The 20,740-nt window shown below is 37.1% G+C and overlaps 1 protein-coding gene across 2 annotated transcripts in view; it reads right to left on the bottom strand.

Moving 5' to 3' along the window:
• Faf1 (Fas associated factor 1) overlaps nucleotides 1-20,740 on the bottom strand; it is a 294,143-nt gene that overhangs the window by 223,508 nt on the left and 49,895 nt on the right. For both annotated transcript variants that reach the window (XM_075945095.1, XM_075945094.1), the window contains exons 3-4: nucleotides 15,109-15,155; nucleotides 1,082-1,284 (exon numbers count right to left, since the gene is read on the bottom strand). In XM_075945095.1, coding sequence (XP_075801210.1) covers nucleotides 1,082-1,284; nucleotides 15,109-15,155 — 250 coding nt within the window. The remainder of the gene's footprint in view (nucleotides 1-1,081; nucleotides 1,285-15,108; nucleotides 15,156-20,740) is intronic.

The following is a 20,740-nucleotide window of genomic DNA, read 5'->3' as shown; positions in this document are numbered from 1 at the left end:
GGAACATAGGAAGAGCTGGAGAAAAGGTTTCAATAATGCCATAGGCAAAGTACTCATGTATGAAATTCTCTACAATATAACTTTCTTAATTAAGAAAATATTACCAGGGGCTGGAGAGATGACAGGGGCTGGAGAGATGACAGGGGCTGGAGAGATTACCAGGGGCTGGAGAGATGACCTTTGGAAGAGCATTGCCTGCTCTTCCAAAGGTCCTGAGTTCAATTCCCAGCAACCACATGGTGGCTCACAACCATCTGTAATGAGGTCTGGTGCCCTCTTCTGGCCTTCAGGCATACACGCAGAAAGAATATTGTATACATAATAAATAAATGAATAAGTTTTAAAAGAAAAAAAAAGAAAATATTACCAAGAAGCAGAAGTTCTAAGGGGTAATTTAGTTAACAAGGGCCCCACTTCTGTGAAAGAGATAATTATTAAAGTGCTTAACAAAGAAAATCCATTCCTTTTACTTTTTCTGCCTTCTGTCATGTAAGGTCATGGTACTCATCACCTCCAAGGAATACATCAAGTTCCATCCTAAAAGCAGACAGAGGCATCACTAAACTATGACCCACTAGTGCCTTAATCATAAAACTTCTTAGCAGAAATATAAGAAAATTAATTTTAATTCCTCCATAAAAATTGATCATATTTATGTAATTGTAGCAGCACAAACAAACACTACATTATAAAAATAAGTACGCAGGGTTGGTATATAACATACTCAATAATTACAGTATTTTTTTAAGCTCCGAGGTGTTTAGTTTACAACAATCCTAAAAGAGTATATTTATAGAACTGTGAATGTAGCTTGGCAGTCAAGTCCTTGTCAAGTATGTACAGTGCCTTAGAGTGATGCTTTGTATTGACAAAAGCACACAACAACGAAAGTGGATAAAAACTGTATATCAAAAATTATTCTTCAACTTACCTTAAGCTCACCTCAATATATATATTCAAATTAGAGGACAATAACCTGTATGAGAAAGTATCCAATACAATGTGCTTTGTTCCCTTCTTGTTGATAGTCAACTCAAAGCAAACCATTCACTTGTGAAGGCTTTATGGAGGTAATTCTTACCAACAGTACAGCTGTCTTCAAGTACCACATCAACATTTCTGTCTCTGTACTCAACTCTGAAGTCCAGCATTCGAGGCTGCCTTTCTACAATCTGCCTGGATGGCATTACAGGGCGGAACGCTGAAGAGGAGGGGGTTGGAGCTGGAGCAGGGTGACTTGCTGGATCAAATGTGGGTCCTGGCATGGTTTCACCTCCAAAGTCACTAAAATGTTGATAGAAAAGAAAAAGCATAACTACTTCATTACACAATATCATCAAGGTTCTTCTCTACTGGCTTGCAGGCCTTCCTATCAATTTGCCTGCCACTTGTGGTAAGACCAAGTTCTCTTTCTTCTACTAAATCTATAACAATGGCCAGGGGTCACATCTTCCTCCCATCTTACCTGTCTATTCTAACTACTACTCTCTCCCATCTTCTCTCCCATCTTACCTGTCTATTCTAACTACTACTATGATATTATTTACACTTGGTTGTATGTGGCCATGTGAGCAAAACATCATTTTAAAATGAGAATTAAAAAGGTTCTTAGGATGGTGAGATGGCTCAGTTGGTAGAAGCTTTTGATATTAAACCTGATGAACTGCTTCATCCCAAGAACATATGGTGGAAGGAGAGAACTAACTCTTCCAAGTTGTCCACTGGCCTACACACACAGACACACAAGCATGCACGCATGCGCACACACACGCACAATTTTCAAAACTTTAGGTGTATTTTCCAGTCATGCTCAGTAAATCATTATCTGACCTGCTACTTCTATTTTCCAAAAAAAAAAAAAAAAACTGCTTTAAAACTTCTTTAAATTTTAATTCTCTTTCGTCTAACTCTTGGTTTATAAAGATGGATTCTGTTAAGAAAATAGAAGCCAAAGAAACTTTTCTTAACACTAAATCCCCAATCTAACCCACGTGTGTGTGCTTGCTCTCATTCCCTTATAAAACAGAGGGGACATCTCTCTCCCTGGGTGTAAAATCTACTCAGTTTTACCCTAGAGATTACCACCCCCATTTCCTTTATAATATCTTTGTCACTCAGTATACAATTTTAATTTGTTCAAACTTTGTTTTCTTAATAAAAGCTGACTAGAGTGCTGAATCAGATGACTAGTTCTGGAAGAGCTAATGAAATGGCTGTAAGACGGCTCCTTCTGACTCTGATGGAAAATACAGAGGAAAACAGCAGCCCCAGTTTTTAGTGTCCAGCTGAAGGCATGAAAGTACAAAGTTCTGAATATGGCCTTTATAACGAGTTTGTTATTTCTTCTAATAACAGGTAAGACCTTGCTGAGAATGAGTTCAATTAATGTTGGAACCTACAGAATTACCGTGGAAGCTGAACATGCATACTTCCAAAGTCTCTTGTGAAAATTAAGGTGCTATTTTAGAAGGATTGAGAACCCAAAAAGTAAAATAAAGATACCTGAGATTCATATAAAAGAATCTTAAACCCTGAAATCTCTGAGTCTCTTTTATGCTCGTACTCATGACTAAGAAAGTCAAATAACTTCTTTTTTATTAATTTATTTATTCTATTCTATTTGTGTATCTTGATCCCATTTATTTCCCACCCCTTCACATCTGTCCTCTGCCACTGCCGCCCCTCCCAAATAAATAAAATTCAAGAGAAAAAAAATGAAAATAAAATGAGAAAAATTTTTAAAGGAAATGCATTAAATATCTCATCATGGAAGCTGCAATGCAGTAGGAAAAGTCAAATCATATGCTCCTTGTCCTATGCGTCTCTACTTGCAAGTGTTCACTGCAGACTCATTAGTCTGGTTTGAGGCTTCAGGTTTCCACTACACATTCAATGCTGGGCCCCAACTAGGATTCTTCCTGGACACCCCACCACAACACAGGGCACCAAATAACTTCTAACTGCTTGGAACTTCTTATAAGTCTCTTCTTTGGGGTAGTTATCTTGAAAAGGAAGTCCTATTTTCAACAAAAGCTTTAGTGTCCCTTGAGGCCTCTAAAGTCAGGTCTATACTAACTGTAAGGAAAAAATAAAGGGTTTTAACTGAGACATTCTTTATATCAAAGCAACTATAACTATGAAAATTATATGAGCTATATCCTATGGACAGAAATAATATTAAGTATGTCTAACCCAAATAATTTGCATAAGGAAAACTACAATTTAGTTTGAGTAGCTATAAGTTCTTCTAGTTGTCTGCTCACAGACTGGAAAAAAATACCATCTCAAAATAGTGTGCACATAGTAAGGGTGTGATGTCCAAATCTGCCTAGCATACTACAGAAGATGCTCAAATAATGAAAGAAATAAAAAGGCTATGGACATAACTGGGTAGAGATAACTCTGGTTTTCTTACTTTTTCTCTAAAGAACCCCTCCACTTCCACCAAGTAAAAAGGGTAGATGAACCACCTGATAATCTCCATTACAAAACTCACAGCTTTATCTCTTCTTCTTCTTACCCTCCTCTGGTCAGCTTGCTAACCTATACTGTTGTTTTGCTCTTAAAAGTCTATTAAGTCAGAGAGAGAGAGAGAGAGAGAGAGAGAGAGAGAGAGAGAGAGAGAGAGAGAGAGAGAGAGAATGAAGTACACAGGTTACAGAGTGTGTGTAACTTGTAGACACCCTAGAGCTACTAAATAATTATTCACATATATTTATTCTCTATGATTAAATTGCAAAGCACAGAGTATAGAGTACACAGTACCTGTACTTTGTTTTCTTAAAATTTAGGTCATAACAGTGTTGTCTGAAGAGATCCTAGTAACCTAAACATTATACAGAACAGCACTGCATTAGTAGCAGTGATGAATGACCAAAAGAACAAAACTGCAGTTAACTCACAAGTTTGATTTGACAGGCAGGTGCGGGGGACCAACAAACACATGCATTCCAAAACTGAAGGAGGAGGCAAGAACACGTATAGACAGCTCAGTGATGGAGCACATGTCTCATGCAAGATGTCCGGGGTTCAAGGCCCAGTATTTGAGGAAAGGGAAAAAAAAAAATCACAGTCCTTCCACCTTGGTAATGCTTCTAGAGTACAATAGAAAAAAGAAAGCCAACGGCTTTCCTGTCAATAACTAATTAACTGGGAAAGAAATCACTTAGATTGGAAGGAAAAAAGCTAAATACATAAAATACACTGGAACAAAACAAAACCAGATTGTTCTAACACTACACTCTCAATAAAAGATACATGTGAGAAGCAGCAGTGACAGAAGGCATCCCTTTGTGGAAAAGTTGAGGCTGCTCACTGGCTAGCCACTCAGAGATAGCCTAACATACAAATCTTCAATGAATTAGGAGCAATATGAGGTTGGCATTTTGTTAAAAAAATGAAAACATTTGATGCTGGGATGAATTTCTTCACATCCTACACATTGAAGAAAAGATTTTTACTACAGTGACAAGACACAAGCTAATAAGTTCTTTTTCACATTCTGTCAGGGGGTACTTATACAATGAGGTCATACCAAGGGTGAAGTGGGATTCTCCTCTGTATGCTATGAATATGTTTTATTATCCTTGGGTATTAAAGAAGTTCTTTTGGCCAATGGCTTAGTAGAGTAAAGGCAGAAAATCCAAAAAGAGAGATAGAAAGAAGGCAGAATCAGAGACATGCCATGTAGCTGCAGAAAGAAAATGATGCCAGCCGCCAGCCAGAACCTTACCAGTAGGCCACAGTCTCACGGTGATTCATAGATTATTAGAAATGGGTTAATTTTAGATATAAGAGTTAACTAGAAATATGTATAAACTATTGACCAAATAATGTTGTGATTAACATAGTTTCTGTGTGATTATTCGTGCCTGGTTGACAGGGAAACGAAGGAGCAGCCTCCACCTACAAAATGGTGCACCAATGTGGGATGGCCATATCCACATAAAAACTGAGACAAGCCGGGAGGTGGTAGAGCACCCTCTTATCCCAGCATTCAGGAGGCTGAGGTAGGCAGATCTCTATAAGTTCAAGGCTAGCCTGTTCTACAAGAGCTAGTTCCAGGATAAGCTTCAAAGCTACAGAGAAACACTGTCTCAAAAAACCAAAAACACAAAAACAAACAAGCAAAAAATTCAAAACAAACAAACAAAAACCAGAGAGCTTGGGAAGAAATTCTAGACACACACACCAAAGAGAGAGAGAGAGAGAGAGAGAGAGAGAGAGAGAGAGAGAGAGAGTGAGTGTGTTAAGGGTGACAATGGTAGCCACATTTTCTCAAGTGGGCTCTGTTTGCTAGAAGCAAGCAGAAGGCTTCCTGACTCAGTGGTAGCAGCAAAAACTGCACAGCTGCAGAGCTCCTTTAAGGATTCCTGGTTCATGATAGTTCCATGAACAGTTCTGGCTCTTTCGGGAAGCTACTACTTGAATGGGGTTTGTGAGCAGTGTGCTGCAAGTACTTGGTGGCAGCATGGGCCAACTCCTTCCCAGAGCTGAGGTGTAAGCATAGCTACCACCCAGCAGTAGCAGAGCTGTCAGTAAATGTACCTCCATCATATTGAAAGGCGGAGAGAGGTGGACCCAGCATCCAGGGCCACTATGACCAAGTTATGACCATTTTAAAAGTGTTCCTGGTCAGAAAATGATTACAGCTACGCAATAAAGACAGAGTCAGACAGAAATAAACCTCTAAATGGGTCACAGTGTATTTTTAAAATGTGCATGGGCTTAAGAGAGAGAAGAAAAATAGTACAGACATTTATAAAAAGAATAGTTTTAAAGAATAAAACAAAGACTTTAAAGAAACAGAATATATTAAAAGAGGTAAGAGAAATAAGCCATGTAAAAATGGAAAATACACAAAGAGTCTGAATTATATATATATTATTGTGTTTTCTTTGAATTTTTTTGACTGTGAATGAGCTACTTACAGAGAGATATTTCATTGTACGGGCTGCTAAGCTAAACCAACATATATATTTTAAAGGTATCTTGACTTCAAAATTTGAGTCTAAGGCTCTGTAGCTTTGGAAAAGGGGTTCTGCTTTTGTTTCCACTGAGAACAGAAAGCTGTGGATTCCTAACCAGCTAATATTGTCTGATCAAGACTCCCTGAAGCAATGGCCTAGGTGGTCCAAAATCCATGACAGCTTCAGAACTGCTGGCTGAGATGAACCTACCACACAAAATACCCCATGAAAGACCTGATTAACAGCACCCTCAAGCAGCAGGAAGTAGTCTAGAGAACAACCCCCAAATTCTCTCAATGACTGTTTATAAATGTTTGTTTACATTTAAAGGGGGATATGCGATAGAAATGAACACTTTGCATTGATATGGATCTTGGTCTGTTGATACAAATTTAAGGTCAATTTTGTTATATGTACATTCTGTTCCTGATTAAGGTATTTTGTTTGTGCAGCTCATTTAAAAATGTAATGTATAATAAAAAAAATACAGGTTAATAGTCATCTATAATAGTCAAGCTTGTAGTCATGTTACTTAGGTTTTCTAGATGTACAGAGATGTATTTCAGATGGATATGTAATCTTCAAACCCTTCAAAGATTTACAGAATATGGAATTTAAAATGTTTTAAGAACTTAGGACCTTTCATGACAATGAGATACATCTGCTCCTGGCAGCACCAATCTACTATATGAGGATGATGGGCAGTGAAGAGGCTCCTTATAGAGTTTGTTATCCATTTGGGCAAGAAACTGCTCTTGCCTGGACTGCTTGATGGTATGCTGTATGAACTGGATATGCAGGACCCACAGAAAAATGACAGCTTGCTAAATTTGCCTAAATGTGATACAGTCCTTCAGGGTTCCTGCTTCATGAAAGAGTCTGCCAGACATTCTGTAGGAAACAGAAGAAAATAACTGATAAACTGCCAATAGAAGTCAAACAGTCTTTCAAATTTCCTGCTTCATGGAAAAGTCTGCCAGATACTATGGGCCTGTAGGCTGAAGATGGATGCCCCAATGTTACAGAAAACCTTTGGGTGACTGTCCAGGCAGCTAGAAGTCTCTGTCAATTCTGGAGTTTTAGAAGTTGTTTACAATGCACTTCCTGTTAACTTAGGTAATATATCCTTTTGGGTCTTTGATGGAGTTGAAGAATAAGTAGTTATAATTATAGTTTTCCTTAGTTATGATAAATGATAAAAATCCTTCTGGGGAAGCTAGGCAGTGGTGATGCACGCCTTTAATCTCAGTACTGAGGAGACAAAGGCAGGTGGATCTCTGTGAGTTTGAGGCCAGCCTGGTCTACAAGAACTAGTTCCAGAACGGGCACCAAAGCTACAGAGAAACCTTATCTCGAAAAAGAAAAAAAAATCCTTCTGGGGTATTTGATAGAGCTGAAGAATAGATAGTTATAATTATAGTTTTCCTTAGTTATCATAAAAGATAAAGTAGATACAAATATTGTAACTGTAATTATTGCTTGATGCTGTTTTGTTATATGTAATTTTACTATGTTAAAGTTAAAACCTTCCTTTTTATTTAGAAAGAAAAGGGGAGATAATGTGGGATTCCCCTCTGTATGCTATGAATATGTTTTATTACCATTGGTTATTAAAGAAACTATTTCGACCAATGGCTTAGTAAAGCCAGATGGGAAATCTGAACAGAGATATAGAAAGAAAGTGGGCAGATGTAAGAGGGACGCCGTGTAGCTGCCAAAGGAGAAAATATGTCAGCCACCAGCCAGAACCTCACCAATAGGTCACAGTCTCATGGTGATTTAAGATTAATAGAAATAGGTTAGAGTTAGCTAGAAATATGCATAAGCTATTAGCCAAAGAGTGCTGTAATCAATATAGTTCTGTGTGATTATTCACGTCTGAGTGGCCGGGAAACAAGTGAGCAGTCTCCACCTATACAAAGGTCGGAAGGCGTGGGCACAGAGAAAGTTGAACCTGAATAGAAAGAGACTAATATTGAGGCCACAATACACAAGAATCTTATAACTGATTAGTAATGGGTAACATCTGTCTTCAATGAAAAAGACTCTTTGGAATATATATTGTCTTCTCAGGACATCAATGATACTTCCAGTATCACCATTCATAAGTTTATCAAACACAGTATCTTCCATGGTTTCTCACACACAGTGTGTCTGAGGAACTCATTTCCACAGTAGAGGAATTGCAGCAATGGACTCATGTATGGATGTGATTGTCCTCTCTAAGTTAGCTTAAAAGAACAGTGACTTTCTAAATACTCAGTTGATAGAGGCTGCAAAATATGACCTTTAAACTAAAGGCTCCCTCTTAAAGAATATGGCATATTCTTTACACTAGTGACAAAAATACCATATTTATCAAACTACCAGAAAATGTGTTGTAGGAGCTGAGCAGTGGTAGTAGATTCTTTGTCTACGCCCAGTAACATCACATTTTTGGTTTGTTTGTTTGTGTGTGTGCAATTTAGACTACAATGAATCAGAGATGAAGTATATAATGTTTTCACAATACTTCTGAATCAGAAATTTAGAATATCAGTTGGTATTGAACACCCAGCAAAAGAGAGGTATTAGCTAGAGTACATCACTATTACCAATCCTGATTACCAAGGGAAAAATCTTGGGGTTATTATGACACAGATGACTCCGTTTGTAAGCTAAAAGACTTTGTGAACTATGTCCAGTAAGTTACTGGAATCAATTCTCTTCCCCACCTTCAGGTGGGTTCCTGGCCATCTCCCCAGCCCCCTTGTGCTTCTTTTCACTCACACTATTTTTCATTTTATCTGTTTTGTCTTAGTATCTACAGTTTGCTCTTTTAACCTCCTCCCCATCTTCACAATTAATTCCTTACATGAAACTCCTACCATTTTACATGGTTGAAATCCCATACCCGGTATTTTGGTTATTGATCCTTAACAGAAAAGTCTCAAATTTTATTTTTTTTATTTTTAAAACGACCAACATATCATTTGACTTCCTCCACTATACTTTTCTTTTTTGGGTTCTTTTAGTTTGGGGAATTTTGTTTGCTTGGTTGGTTGAGTTGGTGGCTTGGGTGGTTTTTCTGAGACCACTATACTTTTCTAATCAAAAATTATTTAAGAAAGAAAAAACAAAGGCACTGGGAAAGGCTGGAAGTGTGGGTAAAACCTAAAAATTAAAAAAAAAGATAATATTAGATAATGAGGAAGAAGGAGAATAGGGGGAAAGACTATGAATCATGGAAGGATAAAAAGCTAATATTTTTTCTAGTTTCAACTCCATCATAGTTTTGTTTTTTTAAGGTTGATAGGCAAATTCAGTTGTGTATTCAAAAAGCAAGAACTGTCTTGCCTCACAAAAGAACGGTATATGCTTTTGAGGTAGGAAATGTGAAAGTGGGGCTTTCTTTTTTAACATCATTGGTCAACAGCACAACAGGAATCAGAAAGGACCAGTCACTGAGTATGTTTATCACTCTGATCTATTTAGAAAAAGGTTTCCTTTTTAATGTGTTCTTGGGAAAAAGGTTTTGTAACCTGAAAATTTCCCCCTCATTCTATTGCTTACAACTATATCAATCATTGTGTTATAGTATTTTACATACTAAGATGTAAAATATAGTTATATATAAAATGTGGTTAAAAACAAAGAACTATTAAAACCCTTCAGGTTCTAGCTCAGGTTCTCAGCGTCCAGCCAAGACACAATGGCCAGGCAAGGGAACTAAAGATCTGAGGGTGAAAATAAACTCTCCACTACATACTTTTCCACATCAGTTTCTTTATTGTTCTACCATCCTTCAAAGGTTTCAATTTAAATACTCATGCAGACAAAAAATCGGCAATTCTCTAGCAATAGCAAGGATACCAGGCATGCATTTCTCAGGGCAATGAAAACAGATAAGGACTAGTAAAAAGGGCACCTGTATCTTACTTATCAGCTTAGGGAGCATGATTTGTGCATATCTAGAGAGGGGGAAGGGTCGACAGAGGAAGGAGCTATGATCTCTAACAGGGGAGAAGGGGCGATTGTGTGTTAAACTACATTGTGTGTAGTTAAGCTAGGAGCTTGTAATCAGATAAATGTGGAAAGGGGGAAGAAAATGAGGCAGTGCTGTGCACTTTCTAAGCACTTTCTTCCACTTCCACAGTGTCTAGGAATACAGCTTTGTGGTAACTATGACAACAGAAGTGAGCTATGGAAGAAAAATGGGTGGTGTTTGATCCCTATTAGCATTTTCACCAAATGTAGCTGATTACAGAGGACGTCTCAGCCCTAGAGATTACATCTTAAAGTGGCTAGAACAAATGGAAAAACTATGTCTATGTAGTGTAAAATCCTGAGGCTGATACTTCCAGCCTCAGGCTAAGCAGCAGGATACTTGTCCCCACTGATGCCCAAACTAGAAGGAATTCCTTTCTCTGGGGCTAGTTAGCTTTTTCCTGCACCTCTAGGGGTATAGGCACAAACAGTTAATTTCCTAGACTAAGATCTAGTATCAATAAAACCAAGATGAAGGTAAGTACAGAATATTAATAGCTTGTTAGGATAGAGCAGGGGCCAGTTGAGGTTCCACACACCTAAATCAGGGTGCCCAGTTCTCCTTATCATGAGGGCAGACAAGCTGTATCCTCCTTTCTCAGTACCTGTTCTTTGAGGCTCCAAATGTGGTCCATTTGCAAGGTTCCTCATCCTGGCTGAATATCCTGCCATAAAGGATAATTGTGGGGAGCTAGTTCTAAGTTTGTATCAGAGAATGATTATAGATTTGACTATGAGAACCACAGTTTCTAGACTGTGTGAATACTTCCATCTCAGGGCCCCACAGTGTGAGCAAAGGTCATACATTATACAGGTACATGAAGGACTTATGTCCAATAATTGATTAATACACTGCTGGGGGTTTGGGGGACAAATCTCACTATGGAAAAGGGAGCACTATGGCTTCACAAAAGTTTTACAGAAATGACAGCAACTATTCAAAAGGCAAATATCCTCAACACCCTGCAATTTGGGTGTCCTCCATTAGAATGAATGATCCCGATGGGTCAGCCTTATGATTTTATCAGTTGAATCCTCACTGTATAATCCTGTGGCCTGTAGCAAAAAACATCATTTTTTAAGAGGCATTGATGGGGGGCTTCTATACAGAAATCTACCTCAGGTCTAATTCACGGCCAGCAAGTGCTAAGGTTTCTCAACAGAGCACTCATTCAAGCTCCAGGAGGTAGTAAGGACTTTTCCTAAGTTAACAGGAACTGGACACTTGCTTATTATTTCAACTTTGAGAAGTTCATTCCATGGTAAAGTCTCTGGGTACACCTATCCAATAAAACCACATCTGCTTTCAAGGCAAATTTATAAAGCAATTCAGATTGTTTTAATGGACATTTTACTAAACCAGAATGCCTGAGCACTTACACATTCTGAAGTTTAACATTATATATCCTAAAAGTATAACACTCAAGATTTGAAAATAAACATGTCTTTCCTAAGTGTAATTATGCTAAGCAATAAACAAATGAGTACACTACATACTCTTCTGGGTCATAAAATAAGTAATTGATAAAAATCAACCATTTAGTGATTAAGTTACACTATAAATTTATAAAGCTCATTTTTAAACATAGCATCTGCTCTCCCTTAGTGCAAGTAATTAAATAATACTTCTAAAAAATTATCTCTGAAGATAGTATGTGAGGTGCTGCACAACGTTCTTAATATTAACTATTAAGAATGCCCAAATTCCAAGTATAAACTTGATGTTTGCTTACAAGTGAATGAATACTACGTAAGTCAGTCATTAAAAACATATTGTGGTATCTGTATGTCGCCTAATGAGACAGTCCTAGGAAGGCCAGAGGATGTGCTGAACCAGAAGATATTCCCTACACCAGCAACATCATGCGGTAGCATTTGGGTCAAGCCACTTCACGCCTTATTATCCTTAATATTAAATCAGGGATAAAAGTATCTGTCTTTATTAATGTCTAACAAAAATATGTAACTAAAATGACTGTAAAAATAAATTTGGAAAACAAAAATATTATATACATGTGCTGAATTTCTACTTTCTTACCCAAAGGAAAATACCTTTAAAAAAAAGTTATGACCTCATGTTTACTAATCTTCCAGAAAAATAATAAAGAAAGGGCATAACTTTTTTTAAATTTCCCTTTCTAACTTTTAAGTGTTATTGACCAAAGTATACCCAACATAATCAAGTGGAGGTCAGTGAACAAACTGTGGGGGCTGGGCTTCTCTTTCTACTATGAGGGTTCCAAGACTCAAACTCCAAATAGTTTTATAACCTCTGGCCAAAAGAATTATATCTACCAGTGCCCAGCAACTATTTACTATCAAAACATCTGTATCTCATGATAGTATCTTATACAAATGTCAAAATATATAAATAGGATAAATAATGTGATCTTTAATTACCAAGTTGACACACTCTAGAACCACCTAGAAAAAAAAATGTTCATTAAGAGACTGTCAGGCTGTCAAGTGGATATCGCTGTGAGGGATATCTTGATTATGTTAACTGACGTGAGAGGATCCAGCCTAAAAGTGGGCAGCAGCATTTCAAGGGTCCAGGGCTGTATAAGAGTAGACAGAATAAGCTGAATAGTAAACAGGAATGTGTCAATCCTCTCTGCGTTTGACTGTGATGGAATGTATGTAACTGTTGCTCTAAGTTCCAACTGCCTTCACGTCCCTGCTATGACAGACCACTACCTGGAACGGTGAGATAAAATAAACCCTTTCTCCCAGAAGTTGTTTTGGATATTTTACCTCAGCAAGAGAAATAAACCTGAGACATACAAAAATACATTTGATTCTTTCTGCTCTTCTGTTAAAGTATAAAGTAAAAGTCAGTTCTTTATAAACTATTGCTAACTTAAATCAAAGATACAAAGCAATGACTACATAGACATCTAGCGCTGACTTCTGCTTTCAGTGCCAACTATGAAAGAAGTCAAAAAGAGCTCTTTTATTTTCTTTAGTTGGCAAACAGCCGTTCCCAGTTATGGAAATTCACAGTGATTTTAAAAACTATAGAGGAAGAAAACAGTTGAGAAATTTACTAGATACAACTTATTTTCCTTCACAGGCATGATTTGTTCCTCAGAAAGAAGCAAAGAAAGCCAAAAAAAATCTTACTCTGTTCAAATTTAGACCGTAAATACTATAGTATTTACTAGAGGATACTAAATTTATCATTAAAAAAAGGCAAAAGATATCATCTATACTAAGAAAGACGGGATATTTCCAGGGAATACAAGCTTCTGCAGGTACCACAGCAAATGCTATGGAGTGCAATGTCCTCAGTATTACAATGAAAAGCCCCAGAGGAAATGAAGGCACAGAATGTGGTAACAGAACTCATTAAGATGAAACTGGAGTGCTATTTAGTACTCTAAAACTTTCTAAACCCAAGTTTATAAAGTGGCCATGAAGTTCCTGTAATTATCTGGTTTCCTTTTCTGGACAAGAGCTTCAGTAGAACTAACTGAATACTTTTAAATCACCCTTCCAACCAAAACCAACAAAGCTGTGCTACAGACTCTGGACATCAGCCATATTTACTCTGGATCAAACGTGACAAATTTTAAGGGGGAACTGGAAAATAGCTTTCCATTAAATCATTAAAAGTGGTATAGGCAGCAACAGTTTTTTGCCTCTATCCTAAATACATAGTTTCCTACCAAATATAGCACAATTGTGCAATCCAGGTTGAATGTTTTCTGCTGTGACAGCTCTTTTCTTCCTCTCCCCGTCTCTGCCTGCTCATCTACACGTAGCAGATCACACTCCATGACTTACAAGTACCAGCCACCAAAACTCAAGCCAACAGTCGGAACTAAAAGTACTCTATTGAAGAGGCAAGTATCAAAAAAATAAACTACGTTTAGAAGGAAAAACTGTTTTATTTCCTCTGACTTTAAACTGAGTTATTTTAATCCAGAACCAAAATCTCTCACTTTCAAAAGGAAATTTAAAAAAAAAAAAATCGCCCATTCCTTTTTAGGGATGTTTTAAACATTATAGTTCTCTCTTAGGATCATCTTCCAATTTTACCTGTAACAAAGACACAAAGTAAATAAAACTAATCCACATGTTAACAGAGACTATTTCATCAGACAGGGTCATAGTCCTGTGCTCTGGGATGTGTCATTATTAAAAAGCTAGTGAAACTGTTACAAATTTCCAGAGTTTGAAAGCAACTGGGGAAGGGGGAAAGACTGTGTTGTCAGCTTGAAGAGAAAGCCTGAATTGTCAGGTGACAACCATACTGTGTGGATATTGTGCCATGCCTTATTTCAAATCACCAAATCACTCTAAAAGTTTGTATTATCCAACTGGCAAAAAAAAAAAAAGATTTTATAGTAAAAATAAGACTCCGCATGCCTGCCATACCAGCACCTGGGAAACAGAAGTAGACAGAGAGAGAACTAAGACCAGATAGAGCGATACAGAGAACTCAAGACAGGATAGGAACACACGAAACCCTGCTCCAAAAAAAAGGGGGGGGGGAGGACTGGCTGGAAATTTTATAGAACTAACTAACTTCAGAGAACTAATTAACAAATACTATAAAAGAACAATGTCTGGCCGGATAGTGGTAGTGCATGCCTTTAATCCCAGCACTAGTGAGGCAAAGGCTGGAGGATCTCTGTGAGCTCCAGGCCAGCCTGATCTATAAGAGCTAGTTTACAGGACAGGCTCCAAAGCTACAGAGAAACCCTGTCTCAAAACAAAAAAACAAAAACAATGTCTGTATTAATGAACTTACTGACCAAAAGTCAATAGCTCCACTAAAAGGTGAACAGAACAGAGAAACTGGCAATACGGAGGTGGTTCAACACTTAAGAGATGGCTGCTCTTTCAGAAGAACTGGATTTGGTTCCCAGTACTCACATAACAACTTACAACAACGTGAAACTTCAGTTCCTGTTCCACAGTACCCAATGCTGTCTTCTGGACTGCTTCTGCAGGCATTGCATGCAAATGCTGTACTTACATACCAAGCAAAAAACCACTATATATATAAAATACATATATTTTTAAAGAATGAACCCCCAAAATTGGTAAAATTTTCTTCTTCATTCTGATAAATTGTCATCAAACCATTAAGTACTTTGTAACATACCTTTGTAGAATGCCATTTTCCTGGGGTATTACACCATTGATAGCTGCCTGCAAAGGAAAAATAAGGGGGGTTCAGAATTTTAACAAAATAGATAACTGAACTAGCGGAATGAAGAATGTCATAAAAGGACATTCTCGAAATATTTACTTAAACAAAATACTGATGGTAAAAAGAATCTTCTTTTAAGTGCTTTCTACTTTACCATAATAAAATATGGTATTTAGAAAGCTTTTTTTTTTTTTTTTTTTTTGGTTTTTCGAGACAGGGTTTCTCTGTGGCTTTGGAGCCTGTCCTGGAACTAGCTCTTGTAGACCAGGCTCCGCCTGCCTCTCCCTCTGCTGGGATTAAAGGTGTGCGCCATCATCACCTGGCTTAGAAAGCTTTTGATTAAGACTCTTGTTTTTCCTTTGGGGAATTATTAAGTTCCATTCCATATACTGTTGGAACTATGTCAATGACGGCCCTACATAGACCAATCAGACTCTCCAAGGAGTATGGACCTTAAGTGAATTGAAATTGACCAAACAATACTATATTCTTCCACAAAACTACTAAAGAGGTCATTTTTTTCTGAGTCAGCTGTAGGACAAAATGTTTTACTGGCTTCCCTAATAGCCTGATTATCCAAATGTTCTTTCACACTTCTCTCTTCACACTCTAATAATTTCTGCTTGCTACACATTCTACTTTATATTCAAAGATTCAAGTATATAATCTGAGATTTTTAGAAGGTGAGTCTTTAGTTGGATTGAATATAAATGAAAATAATTATTAAAACTAATACATTTTAAGAATGCAGTTAATACAAATAGAAAAGAAATTCAAACATTTATTGGAAATAAAAATGATAAATGTATTTCTATTTAACAATATACAGTGTTAGCAGATCAAATTAAATGGTATAACTAAATCTTGCAAATTCCATATTTGGAAAGTTTCATCAACTATCCACTTTTTTCCATTTATGGAAAATACTAGACGTATAGAAATCAGTGCATTTTTGTTCAAGTTGTTTCCATGCAGTATGTCAGAATTAAAATAACTTCAGACCCCCTAAGTAACAGGTAGTTAACCCACAGGATATTTGTATTGTAGCATTCACAATTCCCATCCTGCATCACGTCAGCTCTTCAAACACAAGACGTTCTTTCATTCATTTATACTGACCCTTATACATAATCTAGCATCAACCTAGCCAACAATTTTTTGAGTTGCTAACGCAGAACTGTCTGGGCACTAAGACAGCACTTGTGAACAAGGCAATTCTATATTTTCATAGATTGTACCCTAAGTAGAAAGGTATCTTATTACAACCTTATCTTTATTATAACATTATCACTTATATTAATGAGAGCTTCTAAAGAAGTCTATCTCTCAATACTTACGAAGTAGGTAATTTCCAGCTTCTACCTCATTTATACTGTAAGTCTACTGAGCTATTATAAAGAAATTAGATGAAAATTTCCCTACTTACATAATGGCAAGATAAAGAAATAAGAATAGATATAAAGGCAGTGGCTCTAATCCAAGCACTCGGGAGGCAGAGGCAGGTGGAGCTCTGTGAGTTCGAGGTCAGCCTGGTCTACAAGAGCTAGTTCCAGGACAGGAACCAAAGCTACATAGAGAAACCCTGCTTTGAAAAACAAAACAACCCCCCCCCAAAAAAAAAGTAGATATAAATGTCCATACTAAAATGGAGAGGTCTAAAACAAAATATGACGTTATAGTTATAAACTAATATGAGAGCTGAAGAGATAGCGCAGTGATTAAGAGTCCTTGATGGTCTTGGAAAGAACCAAGTTCATTTTCAACACCTAACATCAGGAGGCTCACAACCCCTTGTAACTCCAGTTCCAGGAGACCCAATAGCTTCATCTGGCCTCAGAAGGTGTTGAACACATGTGGTACACATATAGACAAGCAAGCACATACATGTACACTTAGGAAAAATTAAATAATTTTTAAATGAGTCAATGTGGCCTCAAAAAGACTCCTAGTAACATTTTATCCTTTCTGGAATGAAAATAAAATCATTTTTCTTGAGTAATTTTAAATTTTCAGAACTATAGCAGGTTATTGATAACAACCAACTATATTTAAATTCGTTCTAATAAACTTTTCTTCTAAATTACTATTTTTCAAATACATTTCTAAAGATATTTTATTATTTTTAATTGTTTATATGCATGTGATAACTTTTTCTTCCCTTTATTGAAGTCTTAATAGAGGAACATAAAGGATGTAGTAATTAAGCCAAATAGTATAAGTATCCTCAATGTCACTAGAAAGAAAGAACCCGAACCCTAACCACACTAAAAGGCAGGGCTTCTGTGGGAAGAGAGAAGGCTAAGAGCATCAGGAAAGCATTCTGTGGCTATTTGTATTAGTTTTCTTGCTTTAGTTTGTTTTGGTTTTGGTTAGTTTTTGATTTTGGTTCTGCATTTTTGAAGACAGAGTCTCTGTAGCCTTGGCTGTCATTCTGTAGGCCAGGCTGGCCTTGAACTCACGGAGATTTTTCTGCCTCCCTGCCTCCCAGTGCTGGTATTAAAAGTGTGTACCATCACATCTGGAATTTATTTTTCAATTGTAAAAGCATAAACGTTTTTATAGAATATTCAGGAAACAAGTTTTTGTGTGACTTTAGCAAAGGCTTGGGTCAAGTAGCAGTGAAAGACTGGAAATATATATAAATTAGATTATATGACATAAAGTCATTAAGAGTTTACATAAGCTGGGTATGCGGTTTATGCCCATAACCCCAGCATTCAAGAGGCTGAGACAGTAAGATTCCCAAGTTTGAGTCAAGCCTATGCTTTCTGTCTCAAAATAACAAAACAACAAATTTTCATTTAGTCTAAACATAATGAGAAGATGACTCTTCAAACTTACACCTTCCCTTTAAGAACATATATTTGGTCAGTACTATGAGACGGAAGTTGAAGAAAGATCTCAGGCATCTGCCTTGGAAACTCACAATCATGGCAAATGCTAAGCAGCTCTAATAATTCCAAAGTCAAAAAAAAAAGCCCTTATCAATTAATTAAAAGCCAGCCCTTCTCAATTCACTTCTTTCTCATATATTTAAAATCTAACAACAAATTCTTTATCTCCAAAATTTAAACTCTGACTAACCCTCTACGTACTCTGGTCCAAACCACCATACAGTCTCTCTGAAACTGTATGTCCACAGTGTAGTGATATTTCATTTGTATTTTAATAAGCAAAGCTTGCCTGAAGATCAGAGTAAAAGAGCCCCACTGGTCAGCCTTACAGACCAGACAGTGGTGACTTACACCTTCAGACCCACCCAATAACCACACTAGTTTGCTGTAAATACTGGGCAGTAGTGGTGCGCGCCTTTAATCCCAGCACTAGAGAGGAATATAAAACGGGAGAAAACAACTCTCAAACACACACTCATTCTGAGATTCCTGGAGGCAGGATCGCCATTTTAGACTGAGGTAGAGGTAAGAACCAGTGGATGACTGTTTTGCTTTTCTGACCTTCAGGTTGAACCCCAATTTCTGTCTCTGAGTTTTTATCAATCATGCTACATCATAGTTTCCAAATGATCTCCAGCTCCCACCCTTGGCCCATACATCTCATTTCTCCACATGGCAGTCAACATAAATGCTGAGTCAAATAAAACCCTTTCTTCTCTCAAAAGTGCAATAATACTCTGCCACACAGCTGTAAGTCATGCACTTTAAAGTATTTGGGAGATAAACAGCAATCCTACTTTAGGTAGATTGCCAAATCAAAGAGAAATACACACACCCATGCTCAGTCCCATTATTCACAGCAGCAAAAGGCATAGTAACCAAAATCCTATAAAATATATATTACCATATGACTGATCATTGGTCATGTGTTAAGTATAACTGACAAAATGAAGTATTCAGGCTGTACGTGTTATAGCTTGACATATACACATATTATAATGATTAGCAAAACTGTATTAAAATACCATTACTATATAATTAGTTGCTGTGTGTGTGGTGTGTGTGTGTGTCATGTCTTCGATATACTGACTAATGTGAATAACGTTATTAGGAACATGGAAGTTTGTTGAGATTAACTGGATTAAGAATTAAATGACATCTGGCAGAATACTTAGGAAAGTTAGCAATGATAATTATTCATTTTCAATTAGTTTTTAAATTATCGATTTTGTTGTAATAATGCAGAGGTAATGTCTGCATCACAATAAGCTAGATATGTATCCTATATCAAGTTCTGCTCCCAATGAGGTTATTTGGAATGAAGCCCAGAAATCATTCTTACAAGTTCAAGTGATTCTGATGCAATCAGTGTTAAAGAAAAGTATAGTTTTTAACATACATATTAGGTACCAATAAAAAAAATTTTTACTAGACCTTACCATATAGAATATTTTTTCTAAGCTCCTTATTACTTCCAAAGTTACTTCATGTCTAAATGCATAGATCTTTCATAAATCCCTGGTTTAAATATACTCTCACTGCAGCCAGAAATGCATTGTATTCCAGCTCCATCACTAACTAGCTATGTGATTTTAAGAATTACTTAATTCCTCTCTGCTTCAGTTTTCCCATCCATTAAATGGGGTTAATAATAGTATTTGTAGCCTGTAATCAAAACGTTGGAAGGCAAAAAATGGCCATTGTAAAGAAATAAGACTGCTGACAGCTTGGTTTTAGAAACTATCATTTTTCTTGTTACTATGACAAAATACTTTATAAAAGCAATTGAAGCTTCAAAGGAAGGGTTTATTTTGGCTCACAGATTGGAGACACAGTGCTTCCTGGCGGGAAAGGAATGGTGGCAGCAGGAAAGTTAGAAAAGTCACATTGTACCTCTAAGTTCTTTCTTTCTAGTGACATTGAGGATACTTATACTGTTTTGTCTTAATTACTACATCCTTTATGTTCCTCTATTAAGACTTCAATAAGCAAGCCAGTAAGCAGCATTTCTCTCTGTCTCTGCTCCAGTTCCTGCCTTGCTTCCCTCAACAATGGACTACGATGGGGATGTGTAAGCCAAATATGTTCAAATGTGTCCCCAAGTTGCTTTTGGTCATAGTGTTTATCAAAGCAACAGAAAGCAAACTAAGATAATAAGAAAAGTTGTACTGATAATCACTTTTGTGAAATGTCATGTGGTGTGACAACAGTGGGTACAGGATTAAGGAAAGAATGTTACTGCAAGAGGCTATATACTGAAATCAAAATGCATAATGAAACCAGATCACAAAACAGCTCAGGTTTGCTTAAACAGGAGAGCGCATTCTCTGTTTGTTCCACGAGATTGTGCAGTTTTGCTCTCACAATATTACCTCCCATGAATCACTAACAAATGTGCTGACTGTTAACGGTAAGTTGATTCAACCCCTAACTAAGCATTGGCGTTTAACCTCAACACTGCTAGCACCCATCTGTTGCCTTCCTCCACACGGTCCACAGAAGAAAGCAGGCACATCTGTCAGAGTAGGAAACTGCTGCTCAGGATTAAAGGCTTTCAAAGGCAACACCCCTTAGGAAAGGCGCGTTTCTCTTCCAGAGCAGTCTGTGCTGCTGAGAGGAAACATCAATAAACCAAGAACTACCCACATGCCTTCTCATTTTTCCTATTCCACTTGTTCCGTCTAATGCTG

Source organism: Microtus pennsylvanicus, chromosome 13 (genome assembly GCF_037038515.1).
Source record: "Microtus pennsylvanicus isolate mMicPen1 chromosome 13, mMicPen1.hap1, whole genome shotgun sequence".
In the NCBI taxonomy this organism is placed as follows: domain Eukaryota; kingdom Metazoa; phylum Chordata; class Mammalia; order Rodentia; family Cricetidae; genus Microtus; species Microtus pennsylvanicus.
This window is presented reverse-complemented; position numbering and strand designations above follow the sequence as displayed.